The sequence below is a fragment of the Lathamus discolor genome, chromosome 8 (genome assembly GCF_037157495.1).
Source record: "Lathamus discolor isolate bLatDis1 chromosome 8, bLatDis1.hap1, whole genome shotgun sequence".
Taxonomy (NCBI): Eukaryota; Metazoa; Chordata; class Aves; order Psittaciformes; family Psittacidae; genus Lathamus; species Lathamus discolor.
Window position 1 is genome coordinate 11,264,911 of NC_088891.1, and position 24,880 is coordinate 11,289,790.

General features: G+C 44.0%; 3 protein-coding genes across 17 annotated transcripts; 1 reads left to right on the forward strand and 2 right to left on the reverse strand.

The window, feature by feature from the left end:
• Positions 1-98: 98 nt before the first annotated feature.
• LOC136018988 (CDC42 small effector protein 2-B-like) lies at positions 99-8,681 on the reverse strand. 12 transcript variants are annotated; one of them, XM_065688716.1, is made up of 6 exons: positions 8,198-8,641; positions 5,761-7,960; positions 4,382-4,490; positions 4,055-4,266; positions 3,569-3,670; positions 99-2,740 (listed from the first exon to the last, which is right to left on the reverse strand). In XM_065688716.1, the coding sequence occupies exons 4-6, from the start codon at positions 4,106-4,108 to the stop codon at positions 2,666-2,668; spliced, it is 231 nt and encodes a 76-aa protein (XP_065544788.1). In that variant the 5' UTR covers positions 4,109-4,266; positions 4,382-4,490; positions 5,761-7,960; positions 8,198-8,641; the 3' UTR covers positions 99-2,665. The 12 variants fall into 12 exon arrangements, with proteins under 12 accessions (XP_065544788.1, XP_065544789.1, XP_065544790.1 ...); XM_065688717.1 differs by lacking the exon at positions 8,198-8,641 and having other exon boundaries at positions 5,761-5,903; positions 5,986-6,008; XM_065688718.1 differs by lacking the exons at positions 5,761-7,960; positions 8,198-8,641 and adding an exon at positions 5,029-5,570.
• Positions 8,682-8,867: 186 nt separating this feature from the next.
• Positions 8,868-11,708, forward strand: LOC136018989 (nicotinamide riboside kinase 2-like). The gene is made up of 8 exons (XM_065688722.1): positions 8,868-9,152; positions 9,365-9,455; positions 9,766-9,811; positions 9,947-10,133; positions 10,363-10,434; positions 11,006-11,112; positions 11,328-11,419; positions 11,522-11,708. Exons 1-8 carry the CDS (start codon positions 9,127-9,129, stop codon positions 11,525-11,527), a joined length of 627 nt encoding a protein of 208 aa, XP_065544794.1. The 5' UTR covers positions 8,868-9,126; the 3' UTR covers positions 11,528-11,708.
• Positions 11,348-23,922, reverse strand: SQOR (sulfide quinone oxidoreductase). Of its 4 annotated transcripts, none has more exons than XM_065688705.1 (10): positions 23,839-23,922; positions 19,283-19,534; positions 18,792-18,962; positions 18,225-18,278; positions 16,460-16,654; positions 15,352-15,561; positions 14,667-14,850; positions 13,827-13,894; positions 12,761-12,939; positions 11,348-12,396 (listed from the first exon to the last, which is right to left on the reverse strand). In XM_065688705.1, exons 2-10 carry the CDS (start codon positions 19,514-19,516, stop codon positions 12,339-12,341), a joined length of 1,353 nt encoding a protein of 450 aa, XP_065544777.1. In that variant the 5' UTR covers positions 19,517-19,534; positions 23,839-23,922; the 3' UTR covers positions 11,348-12,338. The 4 variants fall into 4 exon arrangements, with proteins under 4 accessions (XP_065544777.1, XP_065544779.1, XP_065544778.1 ...); XM_065688707.1 differs by lacking the exon at positions 23,839-23,922 and adding an exon at positions 20,606-20,655; XM_065688706.1 differs by lacking the exon at positions 23,839-23,922 and adding an exon at positions 20,606-20,646 and having other exon boundaries at positions 19,283-19,541.
• Positions 23,923-24,880: the final 958 nt, after the last annotated feature.

Consider the following 24,880-nt stretch of genomic DNA (forward strand, 5'->3'; position numbering starts at 1 on the left):
TTTATTACAGTCAAGCTCAAAATCCACCAAACACACACGCATCCCACAGTGGAGTAATCTTGCATAAAGCAGGCAGAAAAGACAATGTAAAACTGTGCTCCCTGGTGGAGAAATTTTATTTTGTGCAATAAAAGCTCAAGCCATGCTGATCCATCACTTAACCAACAGGTTTGCAGTGCAGAGAGAACACCAAGACTTTCTACAATATGAAAAGAGTGTGAGTGCATAGTTCAACATATTTGTTATAACCAAGATGGGTTTATACTGAATTATGTAACAGGTTACAGCTAAAGAAGGTTTCTAAATATACAACAAAGGAACTCCCCCAAGTCCTAAGACATATTTTTATGTTTGGTTAGATTTTAAAAGTAATGCCACTGTTAATGCAGTAGCAAAACATTTCCTTTTAATGATGTGACACTTTAATGTGGTCCTATATAATACTATAGAATCTGATGAAAACAGGTGAGTTATACATCAGATAGTGCTACTTGGTTTATATAACAGGAACTAGGATTTTTTTGTAAATAAGGATTTAGTAACAAAATTCTGTTGATTTAAGAGAGAAGAACTGATATGATAACCAGTGCCCTTCTTTCTGATTATGCAGACACCACTGATCACAAATGTACTGAATGGGTCTTTAGGAAATACTAACTCCTGTTCAGTGGGGTTTCTTACAGTGTTAACAAAACCCATCCATTTTCATGACAACTGCCCTACCACTATTTTTTCTGGGTAGGTATGGACCAGTGAACGCATGAACTCAATTTAATAGCTGCTGAATTTGACTCTACTCTTTATAAACAACTTGGCCACTTCATGCTTCCTTAAACAGTATACAGGATTTAGCCGTTTTAAACTCTGTATCTTAACTAGGCTCTTGGAATAAATCTGAAGTTAGAAGACAGGAGTATGAAAGACTTTAAAAGAGTTAACTCATGCTAATTTTAAAATATATTAAAAATCGGTATGCATTCCAATTCAAGAGTAAGGATTTAGGAAAACATGGATGTTAGATTTCTCTTATGTGGTTGCAGAATGTTATGATTAACTGTTGACCTTTACAGAAAGTAACATTCTCACTCCCTCTTTGACCCTTTGAGAAGGGTCTGGGTTTTTTTTGAATGCATACAGAAACACAGAGCTACCTTTCATTATTTTAGGTTCCCTGATATAATCAGAAAAGGCAGCCCACCAATTCAGCTGAGGCAGCAGTCCAGATCTAGGAAGTGTCAAAGCCACAAGACAGAATCACGCAAGTTAAAAGATTTGCCAGCTATATGGGTTTTTAGATGGAAAAAAGTTCGTAACTGATCTTGTGCCTAGAGCAAGGAGAGAATTCTGCTGACTTCCAGCATAACTGATATGGCAGCAATTTAAACACTTGTAATCAGTTAATCCCATGACAGCAAGCAGATTTCTTAAGTTTCTGCCCTGGCAATCACTCAATTTTGAGCTGGAGAACAGTTGTCAGTGATTGGGTAAAAGAAAAACCCAGCTCTTCTTCAGCTTTTGGTCACATCACTTAATAGAAAGGTGATTAAGAGCCAGGTAATAAATGTAGGTTGGGAACAGCTAAATATTTATGGCTATTTATTTAAATATTTATGAAGTGCTGGAACTCTGCAAGACCTTGTTTCCATTTAATACTCTCCTGCAATTTGTCCTTCACAAGACTGAATCACTTAATCCATACTTTTTGTTTAACTACATGCAATAAAAAAAATAATCTGTTCATCTGGAAAGTAAGAATCTCAAAATCAAGGAGCCAGAAAGTGAGATATCCCTTAAAGTCCTGTGTAGTTACCATTACAGATAGGTAACAGAGAGTGATCTTAGATATGTTTTGTTTAAAATTCAATAGTAGTCATGCAAAACTAACAGTTGTGAGCATGTTGTAGCACCACTTGAAATTAACAGGCAATTTATTGTTAATTAGCCCTGTCAGTCGTACTAGTGCATGTATGGAAGGGAGACAGCCCAGTAGTTGAGAGAAATGTCTGGGTTTCTAAGCCTCAGTTGAGAGTGGGCATGTTTGCAAAACCTCAATTTTTAGCTACATAAGTGTTACCACAGCAAAGCAGAAGTTTCACCAGGTTTTGGAGACTCAGCTAACTGCATATGTTAGAGTTTGCTCCCCATCAAAAGACACTAAAAAAATACCAAAGTACAGCTCAGTAGATTTATGCATTAGGTTGTTAGCCACCTAAAAACCACGCTAAAGTTATATTACCGGCTACAGGATCCCACTTAGCAATTCAGTTCAGCCCATGTAAGAAGTGCAGGCATGTGATACCTTCCAATTAAACTAACCTTGGCATTCCTTGAGGAGAGAAAAAGACACAGACCAAATCCCCAGGCAATTCATACGGATTTCCAATCCCATCTTATAACTTTGCAATTTTTTTGGGACACAGCTAGGAAGTCATGCCCAGTGACAAGTTACAGTTGCAACTACAACACTACCAAGACAGACCATTTTAAGGGTAACTTACAGTAACTCCTTCAGAAGCTACTGCGCAAAGAACACCAAGGCTTGCACTGGCCTATTTAAAACTTGAGAACTCTGCCTACTCCATGATGAAGAGGTTTTAGAGAATCTGAAAGCACAGTCCAGGGGGTCCTCATAAGACAGAGCAGATTGTGGCCTTCTCAGGGTTCCCTACATCTCAACAGTTGCAGCAGTGCCATTTGTGTAGCCACCTTTAGACTTCATGTGGTCCTGAATTGATACAGCCTAGAAAAAAAAGTTTATTAGAACACACATCTTATAAAGTATGGTTGCCAGAGCAACTAATAAAAGCATTGATTTGAAGAGGCACGTGAGCCATATGTTTACAGTGCTGGGTTCCAGTGGTGGTAAGGAAAAATAACAGCTAAACCCTGGACTGTTAAATACTGGTTTAAGTCAGCGCACTTAAGTCATGACATTCTCTCACGAAAGATTCTCATAGACAAGCTAACAAAGTATGGAGGCTCTGCTTGGATAGGAGTGGTTGGACCAGATGACCTAGAGAGGTCCCATCCAACCTCAACCATTCTGTGATTCTACAGTCTGAGCTGCTGGCCAGGGGCTTATCAAGACCATCTCAGTGTTCAAGGCCAGGATGGGTGGAGTTTTGGGTGACATGGTTTAGTGCAAGGTGGCAGGGGGGTTGGAACTTGATGATCTTAAGGTCATTTCCAACCCTAACTATTCTAAGATTCTATTCTATAAGATGGGTCTCGTTATCCCAAATCCACATATCCTTACATCACTCTGGCAGAGCTTTGACTCCAAGGTGATGTGTTATCTGGACCTACTATCAAGTGCATCCAGAGAATCTTTATCCAAAAGATTCTGATATGTAAAAACTGGGGAAATTAACACTTCTTGCTGTATGTATTTTCCACAGTATCTTATGCTTACAAACTAAAGGGCAGTTCTGTTCTGATGCTATTCTATTAAGAAAAAAAAGTAAATGTAAGTCAGTTTCCCTCTCACAATAATCTAGAGGTTTATTAGCTACCTACTCTACAGGCTACTGAGAGGAGATCTCTGCTTATCCAGGAGGTGCACACTTACTGATGTATAGTCACTACTCATCTCTCCTGCCCCAACATGCGCAGTGTGTACAAAGTTCATTGGTTCTCCTATCATATTCCGGTCCAGTCTCCGGCGCCTCTTCTATAAGAAAGAAGGTACCTTAGGTCTCTATTCTGCAAACATGAGCAGCTTTCAGACAGACACAAGCAGCTGAGATTAAAAAAAGACAGTCAATACTGACCCCTAATGACTCCTCGTGGTAACTGGGCTGAAGTTTCAGCCTTCCTGCAGTAAAACAGGGTTAAATTCTCTTCTATTACTGCTAAATGAATTTTAGCAAAAAACTCTCCTTAATGTTGGAAAGTCAGGGCCTAAGAACTGCAAACACTCCCATGGCCAAACATGGTCTGGTTCATTATTTTACGTTACTTAGCTCAAACTCATTATAACAACATGACAATGAAAGTGTTTTCCACATAACTGAAAGATAACTTCAAATCTGATAATGGATGTGCATCTACCTACCGGCTGGGGCTGTTCACCACTGCACCAATTAAAACAAACCAGGAATTCAGTCATTATATTTTCAGCAGATAGTAAGGTCTTGTTAAGCACAATTGTTTCTCTGGGAGTTAAAGCAGTAGAAAGACCAAGATGCAGTTCCTAAGTAAGTTTAGGAGGGAATTCCTTGTGCAGATTCACTGGTAAAAATCACCCAAAGCATCTGCTGAGTATACCTGCAAAGAGAGCATTAGTTAAATTTACACTAAAATATATTAAAGTCTTGTAACAGTTATTGAGCAATACACACTTCAGAAGACTAAAACAAAACTATAAAAATCTTAAACATACCTGGACAGAAGAGTAGCATAAATTTTAAATCAGTATGTTCATGTCAGAAATCAGGGCTAAGAACTCCGCACATATACTCCCAGGCAGACAGTAGTATAAGGTCTGGCTTCTTTACAGAAGAGTAGCAAAACTAATGTTAGAATTAAGTTAGGTCTTACACAACAATTTATGATCAGGTTTTAAGCAGAGCTTTGAAGCACAACAGATTGAATGCTTAACATTTACAAACCAGTGCAAAAGAAAGTCTTGTTCTTACATCTAATACAGTTACTCTTCGTAGATACACAAAAGCTCAAAATAAAGGATATTTTACAACTCCAAAAAGCCCATAAAAAGGGGGGGGGGGGGGGGAGCTTTGTACACCAGCAACAGAAACTGTTCATCAGAGTAGAGCTTCCCAGAACATATAAAACTATTGACACAGCACTTTTGAACTGGCAACACAATCAGGAAGCTGACTTTTAAGTGCCCTGAAGCCATCATAAAAAACTTTATAGTGGTTAAAGACTACTATTGTCTACATTCAAATCAAACTCAGGGCTCTAGAGTAGCCTATCATAACAACTTCTTCATGCCCCAGATTATTTAAACAATATTATAATGTGTTAATTTATAAAGAAGGTGTGGGGTGTTTTTATAAAGCTTACAGCTTAACAGAAGTTACAGCTTCATCAATTCAATCTTCCTGAGGCCCCACTGAAGCCTTCACAACCACACAATGTAAACTTCTCCCTTCACAGACATTTCTTATATAGGCCCACAATTATGTAATTAGCAGATCTATTTCTTTCACCTTAGTGGTTTTCTTACACTTCATCACTTCTCCCAGTTCAAGCAGATCATTTGAAGTTCTGCCATTTATCTTTCAAAGCATTTGTTATGTTTGCTCTTAGCTTTAGATGGCCTATGCAATATATGATTGCAGAATGTGTCATAAATTACTCTATATTTATCCTTGATGGTCTTAATATAATTCATTATCTGGCTCAATTATGATTTTTCACCTCACTTCATCCTCTCACAATGGCCTTTATCACCATTGATGCCTTGTTTGGGTGCAGCAGAGAAGGGACAGTGGCTCACAGAACCATGAGGACATACAGAAGCCAAAGCTTTCACCCACTCTTCACATTAGTTGCAGATTTTGTGGGTTTATTTCATGCTAAGGAGACTGTATCAAAGCTATGATTTTCTTAAAAATCATGAAGTATGTCACTATACACAAATAACCTGTTTTGAAAGCAGGCTGACTGAGCCGAGCATCAAATTAGATACAGAAACATCCCCACACCCAAAAAAAAAAACCAGTTCAACGCCTGCTGTCCTCCCACCGTACCCCCAGCATTTGACCATCCACCTCCGTGGGGCTCCGAGTGTACCTGGCTGTTACCTGCTGCTCCCAGGAGTCCTGGCAGGGTGGTACCTCCTCATTCAAGCACTGGCATGCAGCCACCTCCAGAGTGTCTTGGCAACTCCAGCACATCTACAGTTCGTATCCCTGGGTTATAATTAATCCTGAGTGCTAAGCAAGAATGCCTCACTGTGATCCCAGATCCTTCGCTCTGCAAGATGCTGCAGAAGTCTGCTGTGCACTTCACGCTTACCTACAGGTGTCAGAAAAGCAGAACAGAAACCAAAAATAGCACCCTGGTTTGGCGTCAGATCTATGCAGCCGTGCAGTTTTCCCAGCACTATCCATGCAGCCTGTGGCTTGCTTCCACCCCTGCGGCAGCGCTGCAGGTGTCCTCCTGGCACACAGCACCGCTGGATGTCTTCCTGTTGTGTTTTACAACAGAACTGTTCTTTCCCTCTGCATGAGTCAGTGTCATCCTCCAGGATGGGAATGTCTGCGCCGGGGCACAGGACACCACCTTCCTCCTCCAAGGCTCAAGGTTTCCAAACGAACTGGAAGAATTTAGAAAACATCTGAATGTGTTTGGGCTTGCTCAGGACTAATAAAAGGCAACCAGAACCCACAAATCGAGGAGAGAACAACATTTTGTCACTGTTGGCACACAGAGTTGAACTGGACAATATCCTGTTGTTCTTTCTCTCTATTTTTCACCATAGCAGCAGTATCATTGAGGAGAGAGAGACAAAGGGCCAGGGAAATGGCTAGCACACACAGACACAGATGTGGAATGAGATGGGCAGGATACGCAGCCATTCTGGGGTCTGCAGCCTTAGAGCGCCTGACAGCTATATGTTTACACTTTACTGAGCATAACATTCCATTTGTTCTACCACAGCTGTGTATTAAAAAGTGTTCAAAATTTTACTGTATTTTAGCCATATCAGTTCCGTAGAAGTGAAAAATGTTTGCCTGAATCAAAATGGAATTCTCCCTTTCCATAGATGTGAGAGGTGCATGGTAATCTCGATAAATAACATCACTAACCTTACCTGTTCTTCACATCTGGCCTTTAGACTCAAGGTCTGATCATGACAAATCCTGGACCCTGGGCTGTCAGTGAGTGTGTTAGCATATGTCAGTCATCACATCAGGCACAGGCTGCCATCACCCTTCCCCAGTGGAGTTGTTTAATCACAGGAATTTCTGAGTCCGGTTGTTGTCATTTTTGTTCCAGCTCTGTCAGTGCTGAATTGATGCGAACAGCATTTTTCAGCCTCATTGCCTTTCCAAAACCCACTGTGCTTCTAGTTTGTTTATTATCCCTACTTTGCTTATTTATCTCATGTTAAAATCCTGGAACAGTTGTGTGTTTATGTCAATGGCAAGGTGTGGTAAAAACAGTGGAATTTGTGTTTTTAGATCAAAAATCAGTTTTGAGCATCAAGCTTGAAGAATGCATCTTGCTTGGTGAAAGGTGAGGATCACAATATTGTGAGGTCACAATAAGTGACCAAGATTTTGGAAGAACCTTAGAGCCAAACGGCTGAAATCCTGTGGTAGAGTGAATTTAACTGCTTGGAAAGAGCATCCCAATTTTACCGGAATTTGGATTTAGTGTGAGATGCATTCCTTAAAACTGCATAATAACACTACTATGTAGTATGATCATATATTGGCTTTCTGCCTTTGTGAAGCTTCATGGGAAGCTGAGAATAAGGTTTTACCCTGTGGAGACCTCCATTAGTCTAGGGGTGTTGGTATTCTCTGAAGAGATTTGAAACTTCTCCTTTCAAAAGCCAAATAGACACACACAAAAAAAAACCCCATGCAAACAAAACACAAAACTCCACCAAGGCAGCTCCTCTGTTGCAAAGTGGAAATGAGATTAGTCACAAAATGAAAGAAAAATTGCGTTTTTAACTAACTGTCCATTCCCCGTGAAAAGAAAAAGAAGAAGAAAAGCCAAGAGACCAAATTATGTGTCATTTGGAAGTTAAAAATAACTGCGAGAGAAATGAACTGGAGCCTCACCCGAAGAAAACCAGTAAAAATCACCAAAAGCCGAGAAGCCGGATGGTTGGCGACACACCACCCACCGCTGCTGTAAACACCGTGGGGTCAACGAACGGAGTTACCAGTTTGTAAATTACGCAGTTTAATGTTACTAAGAATGAACTCAAATAATAGCAACAAAACCAGGCTGTGACCGTGACTTTTCCTTCTTCCTAGAAGGGAAAAAGCTTTCACAACAAGAGGTGCCGTCCCTCAAGCGCAGCAACTGCCCGTCCCGCGGGCTCGGGCAGCCGAGGCACGCACCCCCCCGCCAAGGAAACGCGCGTGCTCCAGAGCTGCCCTTGAGACCAGGGCTTTACAGGAGGCAAACGCCCCGCTCTGAGCTCCCCGGTCCGGTTTCCTCACGCCTGTTCCCTACCGCGTTTCATGGCCCGAGGACAGCCCCTGACCTTGGCCGCGGGAGGCAGCGCACCCGCCGCGGGCTGTTCCGCGGAGCTGCAGGGGTCACCCTGCCCCAGGGCCGCCGGCGCGCCGCGTGCCGGCCCCTCGTGCCCTTCCCCCTCCCAGGCGGTGCCCGCGCGGCCCGGCCCCGGGGCCTTTCCCCGCTGTGCCGTGGCGCTGCGGGCAGCCGCGGCGGGCCAGGCGACGGGTCTGAAACTCGGCCGGCGCCGGAGCGGCCGCCAGGAGCCGCCTGCGGCCTCTCGGATAGGGGCGGTCACGGCTCGGTACGGCCAACAACCGCCCCGGGGCCACACGGGCTCGGGCGCTGCCCGCAGAGGCCGCGCGCCATGCCGCAGCCGCGGTACCGGCCCCCGACGGCTGGCGGCGCAGCCCGAGGAGAGCACGCGCGCCCCGGCGAGGCGCGCCCACACCGCGCTGCAGCCCTCGGAGCCGCCCCTCAGGGCGCGACGCTCTGCCATTGGTGCGGCTGACGCCCCCTCCCGCAAATCGGCGGCCAATGAGCGCCGCAGAAACGCGGCGCCGGAACCCTCTCGGGTGTGAGTGAGGGCGCGCTGCCCAATAACCGTAAGGCGTCAGCTTTCTGTGCTTTCCATTGGCTGCAGAGCGGTGGCAGCCGCCCAATGGGCGCGCAAGAGCGCGAGGGGAACCCGCACGCAGCGGGTGCCCGCCTCCCTTTGCGGAGCGCTCCGGCGCGGCGCGGCTCAGCTCTGCTGCTGCTCCCTGCTCCGGCCATGGCCTTGCCCGGCAGTTGACGTTTGCCCTCTCCCCTCTCTACCTTCCTCTCCTTTTTCAGCCCCCTTCTCCCCGGGTCCCGGCTCAGGCACGTAGGCGGCCGGTACCGGCGACACCGGGTCCCCAGTCCCTCTCCCTCAGGACCGGGCTGCAGGAGTCGGGCCGGGCGGCTGCCGGACGCGCCATGAACATCATCATCGGCATCGGCGGGTAGGAGCCGCGGGGCGGGCGGCGGGCCCTCTCCTCCCTCCCCCCCCCTCCCCCCCTCCCCTCCCCCCTCCCGCCCGCCCCTCCCCCCCCGCCCGCCCCTCCCCCCCCGCCGGTGCTCCTCGCGCCGCAGTGGCGCGGGCGCGGCGGGCGAGGGGAAGCGGCCCCGCGCACGTGCCCGGCGCGCTTCCCACGCGCGGGCGCTGTCGCCGCAGGGTCACGAACGGCGGGAAGACCACCCTGACGCGGCGGCTGGCGCGGGCCCTGCCCAACTGCAGCGTGGTGCACCAGGACGACTTCTTCAAGGTGAGCCGGCCCCGGCCGCCGCCTGCTGCCTTGTTCAGCCGGGCTGGGTAAGCCCGCGCTGTGCGGCCTCCGCTGCCCTCACGTGTTCCCTGCTGCGCGGCGTGCTCGTGTTGGTGGGAAGATAGAGGAGCGGGCGGCTTTATCTTGGCCCCGTTACTGCCGCTCGTTATCTGCATGCGAAGGAAGCTGGTGGGGGGTTAAGAGTGCTCTGTGTAGCTTCAGGGTCAGGTCGTGGATCTTACTTTGAAATGAGTAACAAGCCTTCCAGTAGCTGTCCCGACCAGAGTTTGTTCTCTTGTTATTGTTCCAGCCCCAAGATGAAATAGAAGTTGAAGATGGGTTTAAACAGTATGATGGTAAGGCTTTGCTACACTATTGTAAAATTAAAAAGGTTTGTGTATCTTTGATGCTTTATGTGCACTGTTTTTGTACTCTCTTACTGCTAGATGATATCAATTATTGCTTAGTGATAGTTGTCTGTTTTGTCTTAGTGATTAGTGCGTTAGACATGGAAGCTATGATGAGTACCATAAATGCTTGGATAAAAAACCCAGTCAAGTTTGAACGCTCTCATGGTATCAACAACACATTGGATGCCCAGATCTTAGAAGATAAGGAGGGAGAAGATGAAACAATCCACATTCTTATTGTTGAAGGCTTCCTACTTTACACCTACAGGTAATCAGATGTGCCTTCAGGTATTCTGCTTTCATGTGATAGGCAAACCTCCGAGGGAATAAAAAGACCTTTTCTAAACCAAGAGTTAGCAGCTGGTATTGATTACTGTTGAGTGTGGGAGTCACAAGTCTGAAGATAGTTCTAGGTGCAGGAAATGGGTGTAGTTTTACTTTTCCATTTTTTGCTACTAATCAGACAGCTTAGCTGTAACCAGATGTGTGTCTTTCAGGCCACTGATTGATGTGTTCCACCACCGGTACTTCCTTTCCATTCCATATGAAGAGTGTAAAAGGAGAAGGAGGTGAGTTGTTCTTTCTAGGTTCCCCTGCTAGCCCAGTAGCGTTTTACTCTCCTCAAGACTGTTTCTCTGATGCTCTTAAATGAAAAAGGATAAACACTAATGTAGCTGCTGTGTTAGACTGTAGCTTCCTTCCCCAGATAACCCAAAAGCTTCATACCGAGCTGTTGTGTACATTTCAGACTATCCTGGGGTTCTCTATTGGGCTGTATTGTGGCACACATACACTGTTCTTAATGCAAATGAAACATTAAACGTGAACATATATTTTAGAGGACTGAGCAGACAGCTGTTTACCCCAGGTTCTACTTTAAGAGGGTTATTGATCAATGTTAAGATCAGTCTGTTTTAAGAATCCTTTTTGCATCTGGAACATTTTGGACCCACACATCAAATTCCAACTTTTGTCGGTCTTTGTGCTTGTGGCTTATGCTAAATACTTAACTTTTTATAAGTTCAGGAACTACACGGGAGGCAATAGGCTCAGGCTAGTGTGTAGAGAGACTAAACCAACTATCTGCAATTTCCCTGAACTGCACTTACTACTCTTGAGTAACAGTGTCTTAATTTACAGTTCAAGGAATTACACTGTACCAGATCCACCTGGATTGTTTGATGGCCACGTTTGGCCTATGTATGTAAAGCACAGGAAGATAATGGAAGATCTTGGAGTTGATGTGGGTAAGTCTGTTAATGACAAAAGCACTTTGGAAAGATTGCTATAGGAGACTGCTTTTCAAACTGGGATATATGTGCTGGTTAGATGCATGAGAAGAGTTGAAGCAGGTGGATGGAGGATATTTCTGTGATACCAGTCAAATGCATGCTCTTTAGGATGTGTTGGTCTTACAGCAGCTTTCAATTATAGCTCTCTTCTTTTACTTTCTTACTTTAAGTACACTTGAATGGAACAAAATCCAAGGAGGAGCTGTTTAATGATGTGTATGGACAGATCCAGAATAAGATTGAAGAATTACTTAATATGCAGGTACATGTTTATGCTTGTAATTGCAACTCAAAGCCAATCCTTTTAAAGTCTGTGTCAAAAAGCATAAAGCTGTAACACGTTCATGTGTATCTTTCTGTTCAGAAATAAGCTGCTTCTGATTCTTGTGAGTGAAGATGACTCCTGTTTGCTCCGCGCTGCCTACCTGCCTGCCACTAAAGTTCCAGCTTCTGTGAAGACTCTCAACTCTTAAATTCGACTTTGTTCAATCTTCCCTTGAAACCGAGTTATACATGGTCATAATTAAAAAGCACTTCCCCCTTGTCTCTCATCTTAATTTGTGCTTCAGTCTCATGGGGCCTCAAATGAACTTAGTCTTTTGCCAGTCATGTTATTAGCTTATGACAGTAAAACATCATAGTGTGTGCATACATATTTACCCATATATACTTAATGTAAGTTCTTCCCTTCTATTAACTTGCATTAATTTCTGATCCATCTACTCAGGGATCATTTTGACGAAGAAACTGGGGTTGATCTTGCTTTTCAAACAAGAGACTACAATAGGCTGTTTTCAGGCCATTTTACCAGCATTGAATTATTCTGTTAAATTCAGTGTACACATCATTGATCTTGAATACACATGATTCAGTTTAAAGTTGGAAATGATCTTAGATACACAACAGCTTTAAAATTACTGATGTCTCTAGACAAATTCACTGGTGTTCAGTAGCTTGAGGCAAGTTCACACTCCCGTGTATGTAGAGAAGTAGTTTAAGGCCTTGGTTTATTTAAAAAAGCAGTGAAAGAATATGAAGGCTTAATCCCTAGTAAGGGAAGAAGTGACTTTCGGACAAAAGCTTGATTTAAGGAAAAAAACGGTACGAGGTGGCCCAAGAGGGAAGCTGTGTACTGATCCGCTGTGAGAAAAGCCCGTCAAAAAGGACTGACCAGGCAGCAGTTACTTCAAGCCCAGATGCATAAGCTTCCTGATAGGAGCTGGTCCTCCCCAGTATCCCCTAGAAATGGAGAAAGTTTTTTCATCAAGTTCATGTATGTGCTACCAAAGTAGGGTGTGGGGGGAGTATTCTCTGGTTTACTCCCATAAGATCCTATACTTGCTAAGAGGTGGGTGGAGGGAGTTTGTTATGGAGAGCCTTTGTTTCAGGTTCTCATTTTTCAAGGGCTGCCAGTCTGTGCAGTTCAACCCTTGTCTGGAACAAACCCCTGTTACTAGCAAAGTGCCCCAAATCCTCAGAAAACGAGGCCTTAGTCATGATTATCTACTTTTCCAGCAAGGAACTAAGCCAGAACAGGTATCTGTGCTTGGGCTTTACCTGAATAGCCACAGCAGCACTACCTGGTCAGGATTCAAATACTTACTTGAGTAGTGCATTCCAATAGAGAAAAGGCATCATATCAGCTTTCATATGGTACATGGTTACTCTCTCCTTGCTCTGGTCAAGGGGAAAGGTCTCCAATGGCTGAGCGTTGTAGTCAAATTCTGCTAGAATCACCTTGTTGTAGCCTGTTACTAGCGGGCAGGAAGTATATCCATCGTACTGCAATGAAGAACACCACTATTCATTACCCTGAGTGAAGTCTAAATGCCAAGGTATTACAAACCAGACGCTTAACATTCATGTTTCAAAATAAGTTGCTAGGTTTCTGGATGTGTAGCATTAATAGCAAGTTGGGGAGGCTGCTAAGTCATTGTGGCTTAATAACCGTAACACTAAGACATGTTATTGCAAATGTAGATTTGTTTGACATTGGTAAAATCAGAACTGACCTAGAACGGGTCTTTTTGTATTAACTGGTTTTTGTAACCAGATGAACAGGTGAGCAGTAGATCAGGATGAGAGGTGGTGCTGGTTTTAACAGGCAGTGTATAAACAGGACCTTGAATCTAGCTACAAGAATTTCCAGAGGATGGCAGGACTATGGATAATGATATTCAGGTTCGTACCCCAAGGAGTATTACTTCAGAAGCCACAGGTAAAACGAAACCCAAGTCTCAAAGAGAAGTTTGAACATAGTTATAGGCTTAACATCTGTGGTACAAAACCTTCAATTTAACTCCTTAAGAGATCCTATTCTGTGCAGGGGAGGCAAGTTTCAACATTGTACAGACACAGCACATCTGCAAGGGTTTTCCTGGAGCAGGCATTGTAGCAAGTCAGGTTTTACTCTAAGTAAGTCTGCATTAGCAAAGAATCCAGACTGATCAGTGTTTAAACTTCTTACAGCTGAGAAGCCAGGGGATTTAACAGACAGTATTTTTAATGGCAGTATCACGATGTGAATTGTGCAACTAAATTACTATTATACAACATTTAGCACCCCCTTCCTGCTTTCTGCTTCACACCCGTAGCTGCTTGCAAGACTTCCTGCATGAGAATGGAGAAAACATTTAAGACAACTTCCCTAACACAAGATCTGTAGGTACCTTTTTAGCTGGCAGCTGGTTCTTCATTACCAGGGAAATAGTTCTGTCAAGCACTCCAGACTGGGCAGCTACAAAAGAATACGAAAGTGTATTAGAGCTTTGTTTCAGGCATTGCCATTACTACAGCAAACACTGTCAGCCCGGCATTTTGTTGGGCAATTCAGCTGGAATTGATTGTGCATGTCAAATCAGTTTGGGAAGTCCACAGTCCAGATAAGAAAAACCAAAAAACTGGAATAATGCTTTAGCCTCGCTGTTCCAACCTGCCAAAGCTCAATAACACTTTAGCTGTATGTTTTTAGTCTGTGGCCATTCTCCTATATGAAATGAGACTTGCTCAGTATTCCCCAGCACTAAAGTTCTGGCACACAGAGTTCTGTTTCATTTTGAGTACTGGAAGGGAGGTACTCTAGACCCATTTGCTGGAATAGTTGACTGTACCATTCTTCAAGTTACCCCAGGAACATACTGATAACCTTCCTTTCAGTTTTTTAGCTGTGAGACTATATGCCAAAAGTGTTTTATATTGGACCCTGTGGCTACAAGTACAGAACATGTGATTCTTCAATAGTGACTTATCGGTTTGCTGACACATACGCATGAGCTGCTAAGATAGAGCAGAAAGTTTTGTTACTGAGTGGTGACGAAATGCAAGAGCAGTGTGCTCATTTCATGCCATTCTGCAGACACAGAAAATGCCATTAGTTCATTATTCCAGGAGACACAGGTCTTTCACAAAGCTCGAAATAGTTGAAGTCCTCAGGAGTAAGAAACTAAACACATCTCACTGTCACTCCCGTACTTCTCATTACACACACAAACACACACGTGCAACTTCACCTACGGCTGCAGCAGTTTTGGAAGTCGGAAGGTTGGTGCAGTCTCCAATGCCAAACACATTAGGGTACTTTTTATGTTGTAGAGTTTCCTTATCTACATCCACCCAGCCGACTTCATCCGAGACACAACTGCTGACGAGTACATCAGGTGGCCCCATGGGGGGTGTGACATGAAGCATTTCATACTAGAGAGAAAGAAAAGGCACTCAACAGCTGGTTTATCAGAGCACATTGTACCTGTGTTCACATGAGGCAATAAGCACAGTGGAAAGGGGTTTTTTTTTGGGGGGGGGGGGTGTTTTGTGGGTGTTTATTGGTTGGGTTCTTTTAGCACACAGAATGAAAATTTGTCCTCAAATTTGAAGTTCACCTTTTTTTTTTTAACATGAACCTTATCAGGCAACTCCATTTAAAACAGCAATTTCCTTCCTCTGTATGCCTCTAAGACATTACCAAGTTATACTAACAAGGTGACAGGACTCCAGCCATGTTTTATTAAGTATTTTTTCCTTCTCTCCACCTCAGTTTCAACCTTTTTAATCCTCTACTACAGTTATAGATGGCACTCTCAGGAGGGAATGGCAGTATACAAGGAAGCAGACGGTATGGATGGATAGTGTGGCAGTTATGTTACAGTATACAAGGAAAACAAACAGGACCAAACTAGAGGTCTGCCAGCTCCTGACCTGATGAACTTCAGTCACTCCGGGCTTGTCCAGGTTTTCAAACACAGCTTCCTGCTTGTCTGCTCGAACTTCTATGAGATTGCGTTTATAGTTAACAGTGATATCCCTCTTCTTTATTATTTCAAGCAATGCATCAGCATACTTCTTAACACCAAAAATGACACCAAGTGAAGTGTTGAACATTATATTTGCTTTGGACCGTTTTCCTGTCTGCACAGAGAGATCAAATTAGCCTTTTCTATTAAGAAACTGAGATAAGCTAGCAGAGACAAAAGAATTGTGCTGCACTGCTGAAGAGCTGATAGAACTATTAATACAGTTGAATTATTAATGAAGTATTAACATTAAAACTCTCAGACACAGCTGTTTCATGCCATGTTAGAAGCTAGACAAGATAATCTTTGCCTTTCCTGAGTGAAGTACCTCCCCCCCAAATTGCTATGAGAGGAGGCGGCTGCAATTCACTGAGGAACTGCTGTCTGCAGGGTCAGCATGTGTCGCTGCTTAGCACTACAGAGCTTTCTGAAATCTCCACTTATATGCATTATTCAGGTGCTCTCCCAGTAGATAGCTCAGGGAACTTAAACACGTCTGAAGCTTGACACTTGCACTTGAAGCTGTCTTCTATCTACACTAAGCTTGCTCTGACAGTGTGGCTAAGACTCCTCCTGATGCGGATACAGCGCATCATGAGGAGCAAGCAAAGCCATTTTCAGACTAGCAGAAAGACAAACGGCAACAGGTATTAAAGTACTAAGAATTACTGAATCCCAGCCAGCGTTTAGTGCACCAACTGAAGTTATAAATGAGGCTGAGAACAGTTGTATCTGTAGCTTACCAGAAGTAGGGCAAACAGTTCTTTGCTTATGGATTCTGAATTCTAGAAGCTTCTCCAGTATTAAATATATGCTAAATATTTATGTATGGTTTGGTTTCCTGCATTTATTATACCTTAGTAATAGAAAAGGCAACTCAGTCACTTTAATAATCCTGTGTCACATTCCACTTGTGTGTTTTTCCTTTGCTTTAAAGACAATATGAACCCCTTAGAACAAGCCTGGATTCCAACTGTAGGAACAAGCAATGGCAGAAAGAGTAAAATACTTACTTTCCTCCAGTAGGCCTCTGATAAATACATGATCTTCTGAGGAGCCCCTGCACACTTCACTGGAGTGTTTGGAAAAGTGAAGATAGCATTTCCCTCCTTAAAATCTTGTACAGCTCTCCATGTTTTCTCTACTGTATGCACTGAATAATTGGAACCTATTTTAGGGTGATGAAAACCTTCAGGCAAGCCTTTGATCTAAGAAAATGAAATCACGGATTGCAGAATTTTGTCATCATCATCAAATGTTAAACGCAGGCTTAAGAAATAGCTCTTTAAGAAGCCTGAAGCAAAAAAAAAGCCCATACATAATTGCTAGTTGGCATTTTTGAAAAGAATCAAACAGCTATTTCCATTAGAATTTAGTAGATGATTCAGTAGATGCAACGTTTACTGAAATGATACTGATCTGCAGCATCTGCGGCATAAAAGTTCAGTGCAAACCCAGACCCATGTTTGTGTAGACTACTGCATGAAATTCAGCCTATGTAGTCACTGCCAAATCATTGTAAGTAAAAATCATGTGTAAAAAAAAAAAAAAGGCATTATGAAAATTTATCAGCTGAACAAAACTTTTCAGTGCTGAGTTGCAGATACCTGTATTTCCTAGGGTTATTTTAACTGTCTCCATTAGTTATTTCCCTATTACTCCTACTGCGCTGGAGCATCTGCTTGTTAGAAAGGGAGTTGTCCCCATTTCAAAATAATGGATTGCAGAAATCCTGTGAGACAGAGTCATGTTACGTGCACTGCAGTGTGTTTGGGAAGTTACAGTCTACCCCAGGAAGTGTGCTGTCAGTGAAGACAAGGAAGAGAAGCCATCTCTCTTTCTACACTGGGCACTTTTGTTTTAAAGCCACATAAATCCGTTACTGTGAATTTTATTCACAATGAACTAATGATCATTACTTCTACTACTGAATACTGGACATAGTTTTATCTGGTTGTACTCAAGAGATACCTGTGAAGACTGAGAGGGTCACTGAACACAGTGGAACTCCTCACTCCACTGACCTAATCACCAGATAAATTCTAGGTCATCACATCCGATTAACTAAGACTAGCTCTTGCTTTACATATGCCTTGGGAGCTTTTCAAAGAGATAATCAAATACATTATCAGTACTATATCATATTCAGGTCAGGTTAAAACCATGAGAGTTAAATCACTCAAACATCTTGCCTTTGTGTTTTCCTCTTCCTATCTATGTCCATGGTCATTCTTGTGCCATGCAATGGTATTAACATTTTCCTGAGTGCCGCTGCATAAAGTGTACAGGAAACCTAATAGACAGGAAGGGCCCAAGGGTCTACCTAATCACAAGCATGATAACTCAGCCAGTTCCTTTTGAAGTGTATCCTTTAAGAAAAATGAAGGTGAGTCACATTAATTCTGTGGGACAGATTTTACTGACTGCTATGCGTTTCTCACTTCAGTTGGCATTATAGATGCTTCGGACTACAGTCAGCATACTCATTATTACCAGCTGCCTTTAAGTTCTAGATTGAACTTGCTGTCCTGTCTGCTGATATTGCTAGAGATGCAACAAAGCTGTCTTAAAAGACCTTCGGAAGAGCAATTCAGGTTATTAGAGAGGCATCTGTGGAAGGAGCAAAGTCATTAGGCTGTCTCCTGGCTCTCTAATTCATGTTAGCATTCACTATCTTTCAGTAAAAAAAAGTGTACCGAAAAGCCATTTACTTTAGTGAATCATGAGGGTATGTGATGCCATTAAAACTAGGAAAAAACATGACTGTAAAACAAATACCTTTTCATAATGCAGACTAATCCCAAGGGCAATTATCAGGTACTTGTAAGATATCTAGCAGAAAGAAAAAAACAAACAACAAAACCGCAAAACACATCTTAGACAAAGAAACAAAAGTACCTCAAAGCAAGTTGTAGTTATATGACAGCAACAGAGCCATAAGGGAAGGATATACAAGGAGCATTAGTAACACAAATGTTAAGCTCTATAACTATTTTTATAGTTAAAATGCTAACTGCATTATGAGTTACAGAGCCTATGTTATACATAAAACCAAGTGTTTGGAGCAGAATATTCTCTCTTTTGTGTTCAGCTCACTATAGAGAGGGAAAAGACTCACAATAATGATATTTTACGTTGACTCTAACGCAGTTATCTACAACTTTTTTTTCTTTTTTAGAAACAGATTTTAGGATTAAGTACTTCTCATAACACAAAGTGCAATTTCCTGGCCTCCTAGATGCTGGGGGAAGGCCTTACCCAATAGGCAGTTCCAAGGGGATCTGCAGGAGGCGGACAGACAACTCATGACATAGGATAAGAGACTAACTTTTTTTAACATTTTACCTTGCTGCCATTCTCCACATAGACACAGTTCTTATCTGGATCTAATGCCGTAACTCGGGATTGGATCCACGCAACACCTGCCGGCATTACGCTTCCCGTTGGACGCGCAGAAGTTGCTAGCTGCTTTGCACCACCACCAACCAGGGTCCACAGTGGCTGATAGTAATGAGTCTGAAAGAAATGTTCAAATGCGCATGTAAGAACTGTTTAAAGGGACTGCAAGGTGAAGGCACATTACTCCAAATAGGAAACAAACTTAACAAAGGGAGCTGAAGAAATGACGAAGAGTTTGGCATTGCAAAACTGAAAGGATGCATGCACTTCTAACATGGAGCAACAAATTTAATATGAAGCCTTTTTAAAGCTGGACAGTTGGCTCTCTCTCCACAGTTAAAAACATGTTGGGTTGGAGAAGGATGAGAATCAGACCAATCTGGTCACATATGTAACATGCTTATCTTTTCAATGCTTGACAGCAGAGGAAGACTCACCTTACTTGGCTCAACAACAGCCACATTTTCTGCCCCTACTTTCCTCTTCATCCGAGCACTCATGGCGATTCCACCAGTACCTCCACCCAACACAAGTACTTCATAGTAATCCTTGGCAGCACACCTGGCTGCCATATGTAAGCCAAAGGAGCTTGCCTTCTGGATTCCTGGTTTCAGCCGCCATACGCTAGGATGGAGACAGGAACAGGAGGACACTATTCCAGCTGCTGACATCTCCCAGTAAGCAGGAAGCTACAAGCTAAGGAAAGACAGCAGTAACAATTACAGAAGATGGAATTTATTTATATGCCTGGATTAATCTTCAGGGCAAAAATTATAATGCTCAACCTTTGTTGCAGCCAAACCACTTACTTGGAAATGGATTGTAATCAATTTGGGGGAGACAAAAAAAAAAAGAAAAAGGTCAATCATTGCCTCTGCAAGGAAACTGAAATTTCATAAAAGCAAATGAATTCTAACAAAGCATAAGAACGGTTTCTGGCTATTGTGGCAGGAGGCTGTATCTGATCCTGCATCAGAGGCAACTCATATGCCATAACTCCAGCTGTAATATTACAATCCTGAAGATGTGAGTGCCACAAAAAGGAAGATTTTGCTAGGTGTAGATCATCAAAACAGTGAACAAAGTAGTTGTGTGGACATACTGAGTGCTGTTCCACTAGCTGCAAGGCATCAGGCAAACACACCATTACATTCCTACTTTAATGTTAGCGTGTACCAGCATAGCACACATCAGACAGACCTCTCAGGGGTGTGAGCCAAATTCTGTAGTGCTTTAAGCAAGGGCACACATATTAGTCTATTCTTGCAAGAGAAGCAGTGAGTCTTAAGCTTGATAAGAAAACAAAATTCAATGAAGCAAGAGTTTGCATTTTACTAAATCTGGGATCCTTGAATACACCCAAAATACTTAGTTCTCTATCCATGATGACCTCTTAGCTTTTACATCAGTAAAGTAGCTGAAAACGAAGGTCAGAAACCCATACTGCTACAGCAGCAGCCTCTCACCTGAAAAGTGAGAGCCAGAACCCTAAAAGCATAATTTATCTTGACAACTGGATATGCAACTGTGTTGTCTTGAAGACAGTCAGGATTAACTCACGTTTCCCTCCCTCTGCTATAGAGTGGACAAGAGCTTTTCCCAATCCAAATCCATTGTTGGCACACACTATCAGTTTTTAGCATTTCTATGATCAAACAGGTATAAAGTCATTTCCATACAGTTCCTTATTGTCAATAAAGAATGAGTAAGCACTGTAACCTGAAAAGCGACTTATGTCAAGACTCTCCTGTGTTCTATACCTGCTCCCCTTTGTTCAGTTCCTTGAGTCATCAGGCAAGAATTCCGGCTTTCACCTGAAACGAGAACTCACTTCTGTTACTCACAGACTGAGTTGGAAAACTAAGCTAGAAACCTCAAATCTTTTCAAGAATATCTTCCAAAGTCAGCTTCAAAAATTCTCCACTGCGCTAAATGCAGTCATGCTGATGCAATTCATTCGGCACCTTCACGTGCTATCTGAACATTTCTCGGCTCTGTGTACCCCAAATTCTCTATGAAGTCCCATTATAAATCCCTAGGGTACAATTAATTTGGGATAGAAAGGGCAAATCTCAGGTGCCCATTGTAAAAACAATTTTAATCATTTTGTTTTACGGAACTTCTGAAGATGAACATACTCTTCTCAACCCCTTCTCATTCAAAATAAACCTTCCAGCTCTAGAATAAGTTTCCCTCCGGAAGCCTCTTTATCATCTATCTAGAGCAGGCAGTTATTTAAAGATGTGGACAGGCGGCTCAAGCAAGGGAGGAAGACGTTCTACCCTAGAAATAAGAGCTACCTGACAGAGATACGTCCCGCTTTCTCCAAGTCAGAAAGAGATGAATCGTGAAGAGCAAGTTTTGCAACTTCCATTTGCGAGACAGTTTTAAGAAGAACATCCTGTTTCTGGAAGCTCATGAATGCAGGATTTTGCTTCCGGTTTAATTAAACAGGCTCAGGGCCCGCTGGCTCCCAACACACAGCACGTCCAGACCAAGAGAACAAGACTCCATTTTTGTAATGGAAACTAAGGAATAATTATCCTCTCTGACCAAATATATTTTGGTCAGAGTAAGCAAGTAAGGAAGCATGCTTATAAGCACACACAAGATGCACCTTAACAGCAGTCCAATTGATCAGAATACAGTATTACATTGCTTCTAAGTTGTTTCAGAGTATACAGAAACAAACCGAAGTGTCATTTGTAGACAGCTATCTTAAAAAACCCCAGCAAAATCCTTCATATTAAACTCCTAAGCTAGACAGCAGCTGTATGATCAAGTCAGTCAGCAACACATCAACCCTCCACTTTGAACACTAGAGATAAAGGAACAGAACAAAAATTAAGGTAAAGGGGAAAATATCTAGTTAGCCTACTGAACTGAGCTGAAATTTTAAGCTTGTACAAGACAATTTTAACACAGAGCACACATTCACCATCCTTTAAATTATGCACAATAAATGTGACAATTAATGTTAGCCTCATATAGCATGAAATCACATACCTAATGGAGATCCATACACAAGTCTTACAGCACTGCCTAGAAAGGTAGAGCCTACAATACGCTCCTCTGCCTCAGTGGGGGCTCTGCATTGCCTGAATTCTGCCGTTTAAAACTAGGTCTGTCATCGGGTCAAGTTTGGTTTACAAATGCTTTCAAGTCACAGTGGTTTATTACAGCATCAGCAGCTTCTGTAATGCTCCTGCAGCACAACTCACCTCACACCACATAAAAACCAGGGTGATGTGACTCACAGTTAATGGACAAAAAATGTCATGCAGGCAGCACGTCAAAGCTTCCCCCCCTCTCCCTTCTTTAAAAAGAACTTTTTTCTGGTTTCTTTAAAAATCAGACTTAGCTTGCAGGTAGTCAGCGACTGTCACATCTCTATTCATAAATCCCTTTCCTCCAAGGCTATTTGTTTGCATGCTTTTACAATAAGTCTGTTTAATACTGAAGAAAGTGCACTTAAGAAAGAATCAGTTAAGACTGACAAGGAGAGCTCAGTATTACGTAGTGTTTGAATGCCACTGAGCGGGTTAAGGTGGCACAAACATAAAAATAGTGCCTTTTCAGTTAAAAAAAAAAAGAAAAGAAAATACTGTTCTCCAGTGTTAGCAGCTTATATCCCTTTGAGAGACTGAGAAAACAAACCACAGAACTACCTTCATAAAGCTTTCTTAAAAATAAATGACATTTCTACAATCATCAGAGGAAATTAATTGTTTACCAACTTCTTTTAAGCTTTTCTTTAAAGAAGAACCTTGCTGAAAACAACCTGGTTAGATACTGCATTACAATTCCGTATTTTTGTGTACTTTATCCAATTCCAGTCAAAGAAAACAGCAGATTCAACAGAACAGTGTAAGTGTTCCTCATTCAGCCCATAAACAAGCTCAAAGTGTAAAGGTTGTCTTTGGCTACAGCTCTCTGTGTATTAACAGCCACAAGTAAATAAAAATCAATATCTATACAATAAAGACAGCGACAAGTCAGAAATACGATACTGACAAATCACAAAAGAAGTGGTTCATTACAAGCACCAAAATTCCATCTCTTCTGCTATGCACTCACTATGTCCACTAGCTGACCTAATACTGAAGGCACTTTGTCACACTTCATTTTGCAGTTACCTACAGACGAGGTATCACAGAACATCCTCAGATCCAAGGGACACACGCAGGACACCAAGTGTTACAAGCCATTCTCTTGCCAGGTTCATATCCAGCAAGAATCCTTGAGAGGCACAAGTTCTAGTGCCTGAGCAAACATTTAACTGAAGCACAACACTTCGTGTTCTTCGTATCGTATGCTCAGCTCCCAAGACTGACTACTTCACTGAGCCAGTTTATGAACGATCTATTGCAGGGAGTTAGAACAAAGTTAACAAAGTCTTGCTAACAAGAATAAAGATCGCTACCGCTCCCCCCTGAACAGCCGCCCGCGGATAAGTTTCAATAGTCCACCATGCACAAGCCCTCGGCAGCCCCAGGGCGCTAGGGGCAGGCAGCAGCTTTCTGCCCGCTCCGAAGCCCCGCACGCGTTTCACACTGCGCTCGCAGCCGCCAGCAGCCCCCGAGCTCACCGCGGGTAGCGCGCCCGGGGCTTCCCATCGCTGCGGCTGCGGCTGCGCCCGCGTCGGACATCCCGAGGGGCGGCGAGAGCAGCCCCGGCGGGCGCTGCCTTTCGCTGTATCAGGCTCTACACCGACGGCGAGGTCCCGCACGGAGCAGCGCCCGCTGCTGCGGGGGACGCAAGAGTTGGGAACAGCGACAGGACTCCGCTCACCCGCGACCCGCCGCACCGGGCCCGCAGGAGCCCCGCGGCCGGGGGGCTGCCCCGGCCGCTGCTGGCGGCGCAGAGCCGAGGCCGGCAGCCTGCCCGCGGGCACGGCCCAGCGCCCTCCGTCCCGTGGCCGATGGCCACGGCCCTCTTTGTCCCGCTCGCCGACCCCGAGCTGCGGCCCTGCGGCTGCCGCACCCGCACTTGCCTGCCTGTTGCGCCGGCGGCCGAGAAGCAGAGCCGGGGAAGGAGCGCGCCGCCGCCCCGTACGCGATACAAGCGCCCGGGTCCTGTCAGCGGGAGCGGCGGGGCGGAGGCCGGCGGCGGCAGGTGGCGCCCGCGCGGCCGGCGGGCAAGGGGCAGGGCCGGGCGAAGCGCTGTGTGCCGTGCCGCTCCCGGTGCGGTACCGGACCTCCCGTTACCGCCCCGCAGGGCGCTGACACAGTTCAGCACCGCGGCAGCCCTGCCTGTAGGCTCACGTCAGGCTTCTTCCCCCCTAAACGTCCTTGCACCTCGAACCCAACTGCCATTCCAGCTCGCCGTCTCAAACGTCAGTCTGAAGTGTGGACTCCCACCGCATTCAAATACATGAACTACTAAGAAAGAAAAGTAAGTCAAAGTATTATAGTCCTAGGCTGAACTCGGGATGTAACTCACCTGGATGCATGGAGAAAGGAGCCTTTAGGTTGAGTACAAGCAGCGGGCAGGGCCGCCACCTCTTGTGTCTGCTCACCCAACTGCAGCCCACTGCTGAGCCAAGCTTTAAAATGTTTCCCCTGAAAACTTTACTGGGCTTTTGATATATGGCACGGTGACAGTGTGAAGTAAGAACAGCTGTTAATGCACTAGATCATGTTCATCAAGGCAAAAAAAGTCATGTGAAGATTAGTGCTGAGAGTAACATACAGACAAAATTACTTGTGCCAACTTGTTTGCACCAAATGACCAACAGATCCGTACCACATGTCAGGCCACTTCCTCCTCAGGCTCAATCTTCCCCTCTTGGCACAAAGTGCCTGCACAGGTAAAATTGCTCAACAGACACAGAGCCGAGAGTGGACAGCTATACAGAATGGGGGAAATATGTTAAGTCACACGAGAAGATACCACGAGGCTGTGCCCCTGTCTGCACACAACTTAAGATGCAGAAGGGAACTACATATTCTGAAGGGTGCCCACTTGAGGAGCAGTTTCCATGTCAGGCCCTAGCACACCCTGTCAGGCTGCATCACACCTGGCATTTCCCAACA